Here is a 13,706-nt window from a genome sequence, read left to right as displayed (position 1 = left end):
TTCTTCTTTGAACTATAGAGTTTTAGCTGGCAACGGCGGATGGCACGGTGAATTGTGTTCACAGATAATGTTCTCTGGAAATATTCCTGAGCCCATTTTGTGATTTCCAATACAGAAGCATGCCTGTATGTGATGCAGTGCCGTCTAAGGGCCCGAAGATCACGGACACCCAGTATGGTTTTCCTGCCTTGACCCTTACGCACAGAGATTCTTCCAGATTCTCTGAATCTTTTGATGATATTATGCACTGTAGATGATGATATGTTCAAACTCTTTGCAATTTTACACTGTCGAACTCCTTTCTGATATTGCTCCACTATTTGTCGGCGCAGAATTAGGGGGATTGGTGATCCTCTTCCCATCTTTACTTCTGAGAGCCGCTGCCACTCCAAGATGCTCTTTTTATACCCAGTCATGTTAATGACCTATTGCCAATTGACCTAATGAGTTGCAATTTGGTCCTCCAGCTGTTCCTTTTTTGTACCTTGAACTTTTCCAGCCTCTTATTGCCCCTGTCCCAACTTTTTTGAGATGTGTTGCTGTCATGAAATTTCAAATGAGCCAATATTTGGCATGAAATTTCAAAATGTCTCACTTTCAACATTTGATATGTTGTCTATGTTCTATTGTGAATACAATATCGGTTTTTGAGATTTGAAAATTATTGCATTCCGTTTTTATTTACAATTTGTACTTTGTCCCAACTTTTTTGGAATCGGGGTTGTGTGTGTATATATCATCTCATTATCTCTAGCCGCTTTATCCTGTTCTACAGGGTCGCAGGCAAGCTGGAGCCTATCCCAGCTGACTACGGGCAAAAGGCGGGGTACACCCTGGACAAGTCGCCAGGTCATCGCAGGGCTGACACATAGACACAGACAACCATTCACACTCACATTCACACCTACGGTCAATTTAGAGTCACCAGTTAACCTAACCTGCATGTCTTTGGACTGTGGGGGAAACCGGAGCACCCGGAGGAAACCCACGCAGACACGGGGAGAACATGCAAACTCTGCACAGAAAGGCCCTCGCCGGCCACGGGGCTCGAACCCGGACCTTCTTGCTGTGAGGCGACAGCGCTAACCACTACACCACCATGCCACCATATATATATATATATACATACAATTATTCCATGAAATTGAGTCGTACATGAGCTGATAGCTGACGAGGCACGTAGCACCGAGTTGGCTATCAGCCATGTATGACGAGACTGAGTGGAATAATTGTTTTATTCTATCCACATTCACTGGATTTTGAGAAACACAGCATTTTTATTTTTTTGCAAATTCGACAAATAAAACTTTGTACAAAACATCCGATAAAATCGATTCCGCTTAGCAGACACGTAACAAATTGCATACATGCGTAGTAAAATATTCAAATTTGACAAGATTTAAATCAACGGTTGAGCAATGAAAACACATTTTATCAAAAAAAATTAAACCTCAAACTTTTCGAGTAGAGTTTTTATTTTGTCCTCGGTTGGTTCAGCAGCACACGTCACCATTTTGTTTTTCTCTACTCACGGTATAGCAGCTGATATCCTAGTAATAGGGTAGCCGATCAGAGTGTGCGATTGCTCATATCCAGTGAATATGGATAAAATAAATATATATAGACACACACAGTACCACATATGCACACTGAGATTAAGGGAAAGGGTTTGAGAGAACAGAGAGCAAGAGACAGACAGAGAGAGAGAAGCATTGCCCCCTTGGGATCTGACCCATTTCTCTAATGAAAGGGAATGAGCACAGCACCTCACACAGATGCTACACAGCACCACAGAGACCTACAGTAATCTGCACCTATTTTGCCATGTCCATAGACAAGTGCATGCGCGCACACACACACACAAACAAACCAAAGTCACAGCAAAGTCAATATTAAATCATTGAATTTTGATTGCACGATAATAAGTGCACCCCATTATAATCCTCTATGTGCACACTGATGGTTAACATGGCTAATCCACATGGCTTTTGGTAATAGTGCAGCAGCAACAGTTGGCCAGAATAACCTTCAGAAAGCACAGAGTCAAAACAGGACTCAATTTGGGCCCAGGACATGAGTTGCATCAAGAGAGTGTAAGACACATATTGCTTTCAATCAGTCTCACTGATATCCAAGATCCAATCTGTCACTTCTGAGCATCTGCAGTCTTGAAACACACAGACCAACTGACTCACTTTTCACTTGGCTCTTCAACAAAAACAAGCATGTAACAATGTACCCAAGCAACACGTTTATGCAAGCTTACATTGTAAAACACATAAAAACACAGAGAAAGGTTTTGAAGAATGGAAGAATGGGACATTTATTAATAAACTGTTGATATAAATAATAAAAATTAATATTCTGTAAAGACGCACAGACTAAATCAACCATCTGACTTAAATACATGATGCAACCAACACAGTATATTATATCATGGTAACCTCTTAAAGTCACAGCTTTTTATTCAGTTATTTATATTAAACCACAGTATTTACTTAATAAGTTCCAAAAGTAAGGAAAGCAAGTCTAGACACTAAAGGGGCTAATGAAATACACCCAGGTAGTATATTAATATTTATACTTACTCAGCACATATAATTAACCTGATATCTTGGTCTTCTACATCCATATACTGACTGACTCATGTACACCTGGAATTTTCTAATTAGTTTAATAAGTGCAATAAGATTAATTAAGTTCAATAAAGTTGTCTACACATACAGTGTATTCAGAAAGTATCAAAAACATTTTATTTCTTTCCCATTATACAGGGTGTTTCAAAAAATTTGACATTATTTGAGATGTAAATATCCCAGAAACTACATAGCCTCGGCAAATGAAACTGAACAGGCTTAATGTTGAGCAATATAAGATTCATCTCATCTCATTATCTCTATCCGCTTTATCCTGTTCTACAGGGTCGCAGGCAAGCTGGAGCCTATCCCAGCTGACTACAGGCGAAAGGCGGGGTACACCCTGGACAAGTCGCCAGGTCATCACAGGGCTGACACATAGGCTACGTTTACACTAGACCGTATCTGTCTCGTTTTCTTCGCGGATGCACTGTCCGTTTACATTAACCCCCCTGGAAAAGCGGGGAAACGGGAATCTGCCAGCGTCCACGTATTCAATCTAGATCGTATCAGCTCCGGTGCTGTGTAAACATTCAGAATACGCGAATACGCTGTGCTGAGCTCTAGCTGGCGTCTCATTGGACAATGTCACTGTGACATCCACCTTCCTGATTCGCTGGCGTTGGTCATGTGACGCGACTGCTGAAAAACGGCGCGGACTTCCGCCTTGTATCACCTTTCATTAAAGAGTATAAAAGTATGAAAATACTGCAAATACTGATGCAAATACTGCCCACTGTGTAGTTATGATTGTCTTTAGGCTTGCCATCCTTCCACTTGCAAGTAATAAGTGATATGCGCTGGGATCACACACACAGCGGCTCAGTCCCGAATCGTGGCTTGTTCACTTCACTCGCGCGCTCTGTGAGCTGCGCAGGGCCGGAGTGCACACCCTCCAGAGGGCACTCGCTGTTCAGGGTGGAGTGATTTGGAGCGCAGGATGCCTGCGGAGCCGAGCGTATCCGCGTATTGGTGTTGCTGTGTGCACGGCTAACGGTTTTAGTGTAAACGCGAATCATTTTAAGAACGTTAATCTGATGATCCGCTGATTCGACGTAATGTAAACGTAGCCATAGACACAGACAACCATTCACACTCACATTCACACCTACGCTCAATTTAGAGTCACCAGTTAACCTAACCTGCATGTCTTTGGACTGTGGGGGAAACCGGAGCACCCGGAGGAAACCCACGCGGACACGGGGAGAACATGCAAACTCCACACAGAAAGGCCCTCACCGGCCACGGGGCTCGAACCCGGACCTTCTTGCTGTGAGGCGACAGTGCTAACCACTACACCACCGTGCCGCCCCAATATAAGATTTATTCCTCAAAATGTGAATGAGAAATTCAAAGGCAAGTGGATTCCATGAACAATTTCACAAATTTTCAATATTCGTATTGCCTGAGACACAGACACACAGACAGCCTTCCTCTTTGAACTTTTTGTGCCGTGTCCAAATCTGCACTGCAGCTGGTGCATTTTTAGAGAATTCTCTTATAAATACACGCTGCACAGTCTTGTTCGACTGTGTTCGAGCGTACTCTAACACACAAAACACCTTTCCTTTTCCAGTGAATGGCATTTCTATACCTAAAAAGATAAAAAAAAAAAAAAAAATTAAACATAAAATTTTGACCTGTTTCCACACATGCTGTTAAAATTTGAGGTCAATTGAATGAGAATTGGCAAAGTTATTAGATTGTGAAATGATAGCAAATTTTTTGAAAACGCCCTGTATTACACTATCCAGGTTGCCAATACTTAAATGTGCCATGTGTAAGAATAGACCCCCTCGGTTCCATTGGAGTGCTGTGGTAAACAAACGCCTACACATCTCATGTGTTTGTATGGATTATCTGTATTCATGAACTACAAAGTCTGAGATATAGCTCAAAATGGTACATTATTGCACAGCTTATGGCTGCAGTAACAATTTACCTAATAGTAGTCTATCATTTCATTCTTTTACGAGTGATAAAAGACTTCAGGGGGTCAGAAATTATTACACTTATAAATGAATTCGGGGCGGCACGGTGGTGTAGCGGTTAGCGCTGTCGCCTCACAGCAAGAAGGTCCTGGGTTCGAGCCCCGGGGCCGGCGAGGGCCTTTCTGTGCGGAGTTTGCATGTTGTCCGCGTGGGTTTCCTCCGGGTGCTCCGGTTTCCCCCACAGTCCAAAGACATGCAGGTTAGGTTAACTGGTGACTCTAAATTGACCGTAGGTGTGAGTGTGAATGGTTGTCTGTGTCTATGTGTCAGCCCTGTGATGACCTGGCAACTTGTCCAGGGTGTACCCCGCCTTTCGCCCATAGTCAGCTGGGATAGGCTCCAGCTTGCCTGTGACCCTGTAGAAGGATAAAGCGGCTAGAGATAATGAGATGAGATAAATGAATTCGCATTGTTTGGGAGTTGTGTGCGCTGTAGCATTGAATTCTTCGTCTTGCTGGGCCAGTTAAATTTGTATTTATTTTAGATTTGGATTACAAAAATTAAAAGAGATAAAAGAAAAGATTTCAAGCTATGTAATTTGACGAAAGTGTGTTCGGCACATTTTAGCAACAAGGATTTTATTAATACCGAAAGCAAAGTAAGGAGATTAAAACCTGATGCGCTGCTCAGTCTTGAACAAAAAAGATTACAAGAAAAAGGTCACTTCCCACAAAGCTAAGGGAAATCCATAGACGTAAGGCCTTGCTGAAAGATGAAGAGACACAAACCGCCTCAGAAGGGGAAGGGGATTTTGAGCTCACAGGTACTGAAAATATGGTTTCAAGATCGTCCTTAGCGAATATTCCGCAGCCATGTGGATTTGTGTTTACCAATTTCAGAATCACGTGATCTGTGGGTGGTAAAAGAGAGATAATTGGGGTGCCCACCCCTATCATAAGAATCAAGAATATGCACAGTCCCTCTTTTCCATTCTCCCCAACCGCATCACCACCACTCTCAAAGAATTATTACTCACTGAATACAGCATAAAGCTATTTTTAGTTGAACCACTACTGGGTTCATACAATCTAACTTTACAGTCATCAGTTATAAAAAAAAAAAAGTCTGCTACTCAGTGGGTCTAACCGTACAGTGACTTCTGCATACGATGCATACACGTCTTCATCCTCTCAATTTGGACTGAGAGCAGACTGGATGACTCACTGTCGCCTCTTGAAGTACAAATTGGCATTATGAAATGGACAGTCCATCCATCAGTTCATTATCTACACTGCTCATCCGTCATGATCGCGAGAGAAGCTGAAGCCAATCCCAGCTGACTTCAGGCAAGAGGCAGGGTACACCCTGGGCAGGTCACCAATCGATCACAGGGCTAACACAGAGATGAAAAACCTAATCCAGTTGACCTAATCCACATGTCTTTAGACTGTGGAAGGAAACTGCAACACCTGGAGGAAACTCATGCAGGCATGGGGAGAACATGCAAACTCCACACAGAAAGGCCAAAAATGTTAAACTCAGAACCTTCTTGCTGTGAGGTGACTAAGCACTGCACTGCTGTGCCACCCTGGAAGCACACAATTGTCTAAGGCTTGGCCCCATATTAGAGGATAATCAGTCCGATTTTGGGTCTGATTTGCCCTTTCCAATAATTGGGGGACGTTCCTGATTCGAGGCTGGTCGGAAGTGATTATCTGATAAATAATCCTGTAGAGTGAGGAGTTTACAGACATAACCTTAAGGTTACCGACTGGATCAGAGCCTCCCTGATTTAGAACTGTAATTGACTAGAAATTGTGTAGTGCGAAAGGAACAGTGAGCATAGATGAGTGTGATGGTCAGGTATCCATATGACTATATAGTGTATGTACCTAAAATATGGACAGCATGTCCATATTGGCCAGAGTTATTCAACTAAAATTTACAAAGGTCCAGTTACATAATATTGTTTGCTTGCAAAGGTGCAGTGGGGGGCGGCACGGTGGTGTAGTGGTTAGCGCTGTCGCCTCACAGCAAGAAGGTCCTGGGTTCGAGGGCCGGCGAGGGCCTTTCTGTGCGGAGTTTGCATGTTGTCCGCGTGGGTTTCCTCCGGGTGCTCCGGTTTCCCCCACAGTCCAAAGACATGCAGGTTACAGTGGGGAAAACAAGTATTTGATCCCTTGCTGATTTTGTTGGTTTGGCCACTAATAAAGACTCGATCAGTCTGTAATATTAATGGTAGGTGTAGTCTAACATGCTGAGACAGAATATCACAAAGAAAATCAAGAAATCGACTTTAAAGAATTTGTATTAATTTATTTGCATTTTATTGAGGAAAATAAGTATTTGAACCCTCTTGCCAAAAGGACTTAGTACTTTGTGGCAAACCCCTTATTAGCAAGCACAGAGGTCAGACGTTTTTTGTAGTTGATGACCAGGTTTCTGCACATATTAGGAGGAATTTTGGTCCACTCTTCTTTGCAAATGACCTCTAAATCATCAAGATTCCATGGCTGTCGCTTGGCAACTCTGAGCTTCAGCTCTCTCCATAGATTTTCTATAGGATTCAGGTCTAGAGACTGGCTGGGCCACTCCATGAACTTGATATGTTTCTTCTTCAGCCATTCCTTGGTTGCCTTGGCTGTATGCTTTGGGTCATTATCCTGCTGGAAGACCCATCCACGACCCATTTTAAGCTTCCTGGCAGAGGGAAGGAGGTTTTCACTTAGGATTTTACGGTACATGGCTCCGTCCATCCTCCCATTGATACGGTGAAGTAGCCCTGTGCCCTGTGCAGAAAAACACCCCCAAAGCATAATGTTACCACCTCCATGCTTGACAGTGGGGATGGTGTTCTTGGAGTCATAAGCAGCATGTCTCTCCCTCCAGACACGACGGGTTGAATTGATGCCAAAGAGCTCAATTTTGGTCTCATCTGACCATAACACCTTCTCCCAGTCACTCTCCAAGTCATTCAGATGTTCATTGGCAAAGTTCAGGTGGGCCTGCACATGTGCTTTCTTAAGCAGGGGTACTTTGCGAGCACTGCAAGATGTTAGACCATTGCGGTGTAAAGTGTTACCAACTGTTTGCTTGGTGACTGTGATCCCAGCTGCTTTAAAATCATCCACTAACTCTGCCCGTGTTGTATTAGGTCTATTTCTCACCGTTCTCATGATCCTGGAAACCCCACGAGGTGAGATCTTGTTTGGAGCCCCAGACCTAGGTCGATTGATGATCATGTTGTGAGTCTTGTACTTGCGCACAATTGCACCAACAGTTGTCACCTTAACGCCCAGCTTCTTGCTAATGGTTTTGTAGCCCATACCGATCTTGTGCAGGTCTACAATCTTCTCCCTTAAATCCACAGAAAGCTCTTTAGTCTTTCCCATGTTGGAGAGTTTGGAGTCTGACAAACTGATTGATTCTGTGGCCAGGTGGCTTTTATACAAGTCATTAGTGATATCAGGTGTCTTCAATTTAGGTGACAAGGTAATTTGGAGAGTCTAACTTGTCTGTATTAACAAGAACTCTTGATGGTTACTAGGGGATCAAATACTTCTTTTTCTCAATAAAATACAAATAAATTAATATCTCATCTCATTATCTGTAGCCGCTTTATCCTTCTACAGGGTCGCAGGCAAGCTGGAGCCTATCCCAGCTGACTACGGGCGAAAGGCGGGGTACACCCTGGACAAGTCGCCAGGTCATCACAGGGCTGACACATAGACACAGACAACCATTCACACTCACACCTACGGTCAATTTAGAGTCACCAGCTAACCTAACCTGCATGTCTTTGGACTGTGGGGGAAACCGGAGCACCCGGAGGAAACCCACGCGGACACGGGGAGAACATGCAAACTCCACACAGAAAGGCCCTCGCCGGCCCCGGGGCTCGAACCCAGGACCTTCTTGCTGTGAGGCGACAGCGCTAACCACTACACCACCGTGCCGCCCATAAATTAATATAGATATTTAAAAGTTATTTTCTGGATTTTCTTTTTGATATTCTGTCTCCACATGTTAGAATACACCTACCATTAAAATTACAGACTGATCAAGTCTTTCTTAGTGGGTAAACCAACAAAATCAGCAAGGGATCAAATACTTGTTTTCCCCACTGTAGGTTAACTGGTGACTCTAAATTGACCGTAGGTGTGAATGTGAGTGTGAATGGTTGTCTGTGTCTATGTGTCAGCCCTGTGATGACCTGGCGACTTGTCCAGGGTGTACCCCGCCTTTCGCCCGTAGTCAGCTGGGATAGGCTCCAGCTTGCCTGCGACCCTGTAGAAGGATAAAGCGGCTAGAGATAATGAGATGAAATGAGGTTAACTGGTGACTCTAAATTGACCGTAGGTGTGAATGTGAGTGTGAATGGTTGTCTGTGTCTATGTGTCAGCCCTGTGATGACCTGGCGACTTGTCCAGGGTGTACCCCGCCTTTCGCCCATAGTCAGCTGGGATAGGCTCCAGCTTGCCTGCGACTCTGTAGAAGGATAAAGCGTCTAGAGATAATGAGATGAGAGGTGCAGTGGTGCTTGTGGATGACAGATGGCACAAGGTATTATTCTGATCAGTAGGCCTGAAACTGAACCACTGCACCAATTATGTTAAATGACTAAATAGTTTGTCTGGGAACTGTGAGGAAAAAAGCATCCACAGGAACAACAGCTTATTTTGTCCCAAACATTTCATTCATATTTTGTATCTTTGATATAGAAGCATTCTTGCCTGATGATACAGCCCTTTCCCAACCTCAATAGTCTATCATGGCCCTGCTAGGTACACCAGTTGTGACTACTGACCTTGTGTCCGAAATCACTCCCCCTACTCACTACAGTGGTGCTTGGAAGTTTGTGAACCCTTTAGAATTGTCTGTATTTCTGCATAAATATGACCTAAAACATCATCAGATTTTCACACAAGTCCTAAAAGTAGATAAAGAGAACCCAGTTAAACAAATGAGACAAAAATATTATACTTGGTCATTTATTTATTGCCGAAAATGATCCAATATTACATATCTGTGGGTGGCAAAAGTATGTGAACCTTTGCTTTCAGTATCTGGTGTGACCCCCTTGTGCAGCAATAACTGCAACTAAACGTTTCCGGTAACTGTTGGTCAGTCCTGCACACCGGCTTGGAGGAATTTTAGCCCATTCCTCCGTACAGAACAGCTTCAACCCTGGGATGTTGGTGGGTTTACTCACATGAACTGCTCGCTTCAGGTCCTTCCACAACATTTCGATTGGATTAAGGTCAGGACTTTGACTTGGCTATTCCAAAACATTAACTTTATTCTTCTTTAAGCATTCTTTGGTAGAACGACTTGTGTGCTTAGGGTCGTTGTCTTGCTGCATGACCCACCTTCTCTTGAGATTCAGTTCATGGACAGATGTCCTGACATTTTTCCTTAGAATTCGCTGGTATAATTCAGAATTCATTGTTCCATCAATGATGGCAAGCCGTCCTGGTAGATTGAGAAAGTATGACAAAGAATGGAAAATGGAACACAGAGTGAGAGAAAGAAAGAAAAAAAACCCAGAAGAGTACAGACAGACAAAGCAAGTGGAAGACAGGAAGGAATACAGACATAGAGAGATTAAAAAAGAATGAGCGAGACAGGAGATGAGTGAGCTGCTCAGCATCAGTAATGATTAAAATGATATGCGGTGTTCTTTGCAACAACTGTCTTATGTACAAAGGTGGAGTAGGCGCTCCTGATCAAGCCTTTTATATGTGTGTGCTTCTTTAAATATGGGAAGAGAAAGGAAGTGAGAAAGACAAAGAAAGAGAGAGCGAGACTTGAGTAGAGATGAGGAGATAGTGAGTAACGTGCTGAATTAGAGAGTACTGTGCTAGAGGAAGTGTTTGTCTTTAGATAACATTTATAGTTTCCACACGGAGGATAAAAAACTGTCTATGTCTAGATCAGCCTCATCCCTTACATGTCTCCAAGTGACATCCACAAAAGCCCCTGAGAGCTGTGCTTCATGACACAGGCTGATGGAGGGATCTCTTGGACATCTGAGTCTGACAGATGACGAGCTGACGAGCTGTTTGTGTGTGAGAGTTTGACACGTTACATCATTCAGAGAGCAAGACCAGGCAAAGACCCTTGAATATAAACTGTAAATCCACTGATGCTGCTATGTTTTCAGTGCTATGATATAGTACTGATTACTATGTGTGTGTGTGTGTGTGTGTGTGAGAGAGAGAGTTACAGGGGTAACACAAGAGTGCTGTGTGTGTATGTTTGTTGTACTAGACTATCTGATGTGACACACATTGAGAGATAAATCGTGGTTGTTGGTTTTTTTTTTCAGACCTGTCTACAAAGCCCTCTCACGTTCCGAAATATGAGCTGAGGCAAAGTAAACACGTACGTGTGCACACGCTCACATCCATTTCTCCTTTTCCTAGTGACATCAGTGGTTGCCTAGTAACGGCACATATCCCAAGATTGTGAAAAGCTTTCGTTGAGTAGTTCATTGCAGAAGGTGGAGCAGAAAAAATGACAGGAATGAAGAGAGGTCATGAGAATTAAACAATGAGCCACACATCATTGGCCTACAGTGTTAAAAAGGGTTATAGTGTTAATAGTCTCCATTGATGTATTGCATATTATGTGTGGCCAGCTAGTGTAAACAGTACTGCTTTGCACTGGTTTCCAATAGGAGAGCAAGGTTTGAACATCATAGCACAATGAATTGTTGGAGTAAGCTAGTCCGTGAACAGAAAATAAGTTCCCAGGATCCCATTTTTAAACATTTTGTTTGAAGCAGTGAGAGACAAGTAAACAATATACCTTTGTGTGTTTGCCAAGAGGCTAGTCTGTTTGCAATGCCAATCAAATGGGCTTTGAAGGTAGGCAGTTTTTGGCCATGTTTACAATGAAAGTTGTCAACAATACAAGTCTGTCTTGCAAGGCGATAGCCTGAATAACTCCAACCAGGGCAACTAAACTGAAATCATATCTAATGTTTTCTTTGCAATAAAAATTTGTGTTAAGTTGAGTTCCATGTCTGCCCAGCTTATTATGTTTAAACTTTTCTACTGATCATTATCCCATCATCCAATCTCCTCTTTCAGCCTGGTCATAATTCCATCACCCAAACTATTCTTCCAGTTTGGTCACCACCCCATCATCCAATCTCCTCTTCTACCCTGGACACCATTTCTTCATCCAGCTTTCCTTTTCCAGCCTGATCATCCCATTATCCACCCTCCCCTTCCAGCCTAATCACCATCTCATTATTCAAGCTCCTCTTCCAGCTTAATCATCTCATCATTCAACCTCCAGTATCAGCTTGGTCACTATGCCATACTATGCAGCTCTAATGTTCTGCTCAACCTACTTTTTCTGATGGCCTGGTGGTCATCTCTACTTTTTATTCTCCATCTATCACATTTTATTAGCCTCTGTACCATCCACGCCTCCATCCAATCTTCTCTCCAGATCTATTTCCAATCTGTCAATCCATTCTCTTGATTTACTCACTATTCCTCTACTCATCTTCCACTACCACTACTCACCAACTATCCATCCATCAACCTGTTGTTTTGTTCATTATCCTTCTTTTCCCCCTGCACTATATCCCTGCTCCTTATTCCTTTATTTATCCCCCATTTGTAATATTTCTCAGGCTGCTCCATGCACACACAGTCTCCCTCGTTAACTATACCAATTAAGTTTGTACTATTTGTGTTATTTTCTGCAAGTGGTTCTGTGTTAAGTACCATAAGGGAAAAAAACAGTTTATAAATATATCATTATTATTATTATTATTATTATTATTATTATTATTATTATTATTAATAATAATACTGTGGTGCAGTGAAAGAAGGGGTGTAGTAGAAATGAATGATGCCTACATCACTGTGTTGATGCCAGAGAGCTGCTGGAACACATGGAGTCCGCAGCCCACAATGAGAGCACGCCGGGCAGGAGGATAGGTCAGCATGCGCCACAGTACTGGACCAACTGCAAAGAAAATAACACACAAAATTACCTTTTCATAACATCCCCTATACAGTGACATAAAATATTGTATCTCCAGCATCACTATGCTATGACATAAGACAATAAACTACTCTAAACACACAATTACATAAAGTAGTGCCTTAAAAGTGGTACCAAAAATGGTACCTCACCATTCTAAGTACTCATTTACAACCCCAATTCCAAAATAGTTTGGCTGCTGTGTAAACTGTAAATAAAAACAGAATGTGATAATTTGCAAATCATGGAATCCTGATATTTCATTGAAAATAGTACAAAGACAACATATCAAATATTGAAACTGAGAAATTTTATTGTTTTTTTGAAAAATATATGATCATTTTGAATTTGATGTCAGCAACACATTTGAAAAAAGTTGGGGCAGGGGCATGTTTAGCACTGTGTTTCATCATCTCTACTTTTAATGACACTCTGAAAATGTTTGTGAACTGAGGAGACCAAGTGCTGTAGTTTTGAAAGAGAAATGTTGCCCCATTCTTTCCTGAAACACAATTTCAGTTGCTCAACAGTTTGGGGTCTCCTTTGTTGTATTTTAGGTTTCATAATGCACCAAATGTTTTCAATGGGAGACAGGTCTGGACCACAGCAGGCCAGTTTAGCACCCAGACTCGTATTACGGAGTCATGCAATTGTAATACGTGCAGAATGGGGTTTGTTATTGTCTTACTGAAATAAACAAGCCCTTCCCTGAAAAAGACGTCATCTGGATGGTAGCATGTTGTTCCAAAATCTGTATGTCTCATTCTGCATTAATGGAGCCTTCCCAGATGTGCAAGCTACCCATACAATGTGCACTAATGCCCCCCCCCATCATCACAGATGATGGCTTTTGAACTGTACACTGATAACAAGTCCCTCTCCCCTTTAGTCTGGAGGATGCGGTGTCCATGATTTCTAAAAAGAATTTCAAATTTCGATAAGTCAAATCACAGGACAGTTTTCCACTTCACCTCAGTCCATTGTAAAAGAGCTCGGGCCCAGAGAAGGTGGCAGTGTTTCTGGATATTGTTTATATCTGGTTTTAACTTGCATTTGTGGATGCAGTAATGAACTGTTTTCACAGATGATGGTTTTCTATATTGTTCCTGAGCCCATACAGTGATTTCCAAGACAG

General features: G+C 42.5%; 1 protein-coding gene across 1 annotated transcript in view; it reads right to left on the bottom strand.

Moving 5' to 3' along the window:
- The window catches only part of LOC132870074 (proton myo-inositol cotransporter), a 132,299-nt gene that overhangs the window by 37,283 nt on the left and 81,310 nt on the right, over positions 1-13,706 (bottom strand). Inside the window, exon 4 of the mRNA XM_060903618.1 lies at positions 12,445-12,553. Within this exon, the coding sequence (XP_060759601.1) occupies positions 12,445-12,553 (109 nt within the window). The remainder of the gene's footprint in view (positions 1-12,444; positions 12,554-13,706) is intronic.

This window comes from Neoarius graeffei, chromosome 21, assembly GCF_027579695.1.
Source record: "Neoarius graeffei isolate fNeoGra1 chromosome 21, fNeoGra1.pri, whole genome shotgun sequence".
NCBI classification, from domain to species: domain Eukaryota; kingdom Metazoa; phylum Chordata; class Actinopteri; order Siluriformes; family Ariidae; genus Neoarius; species Neoarius graeffei.
The sequence above is the reverse complement of the archived record's forward strand: the minus strand, read 5'-3'. Positions and strand labels throughout refer to the sequence as shown.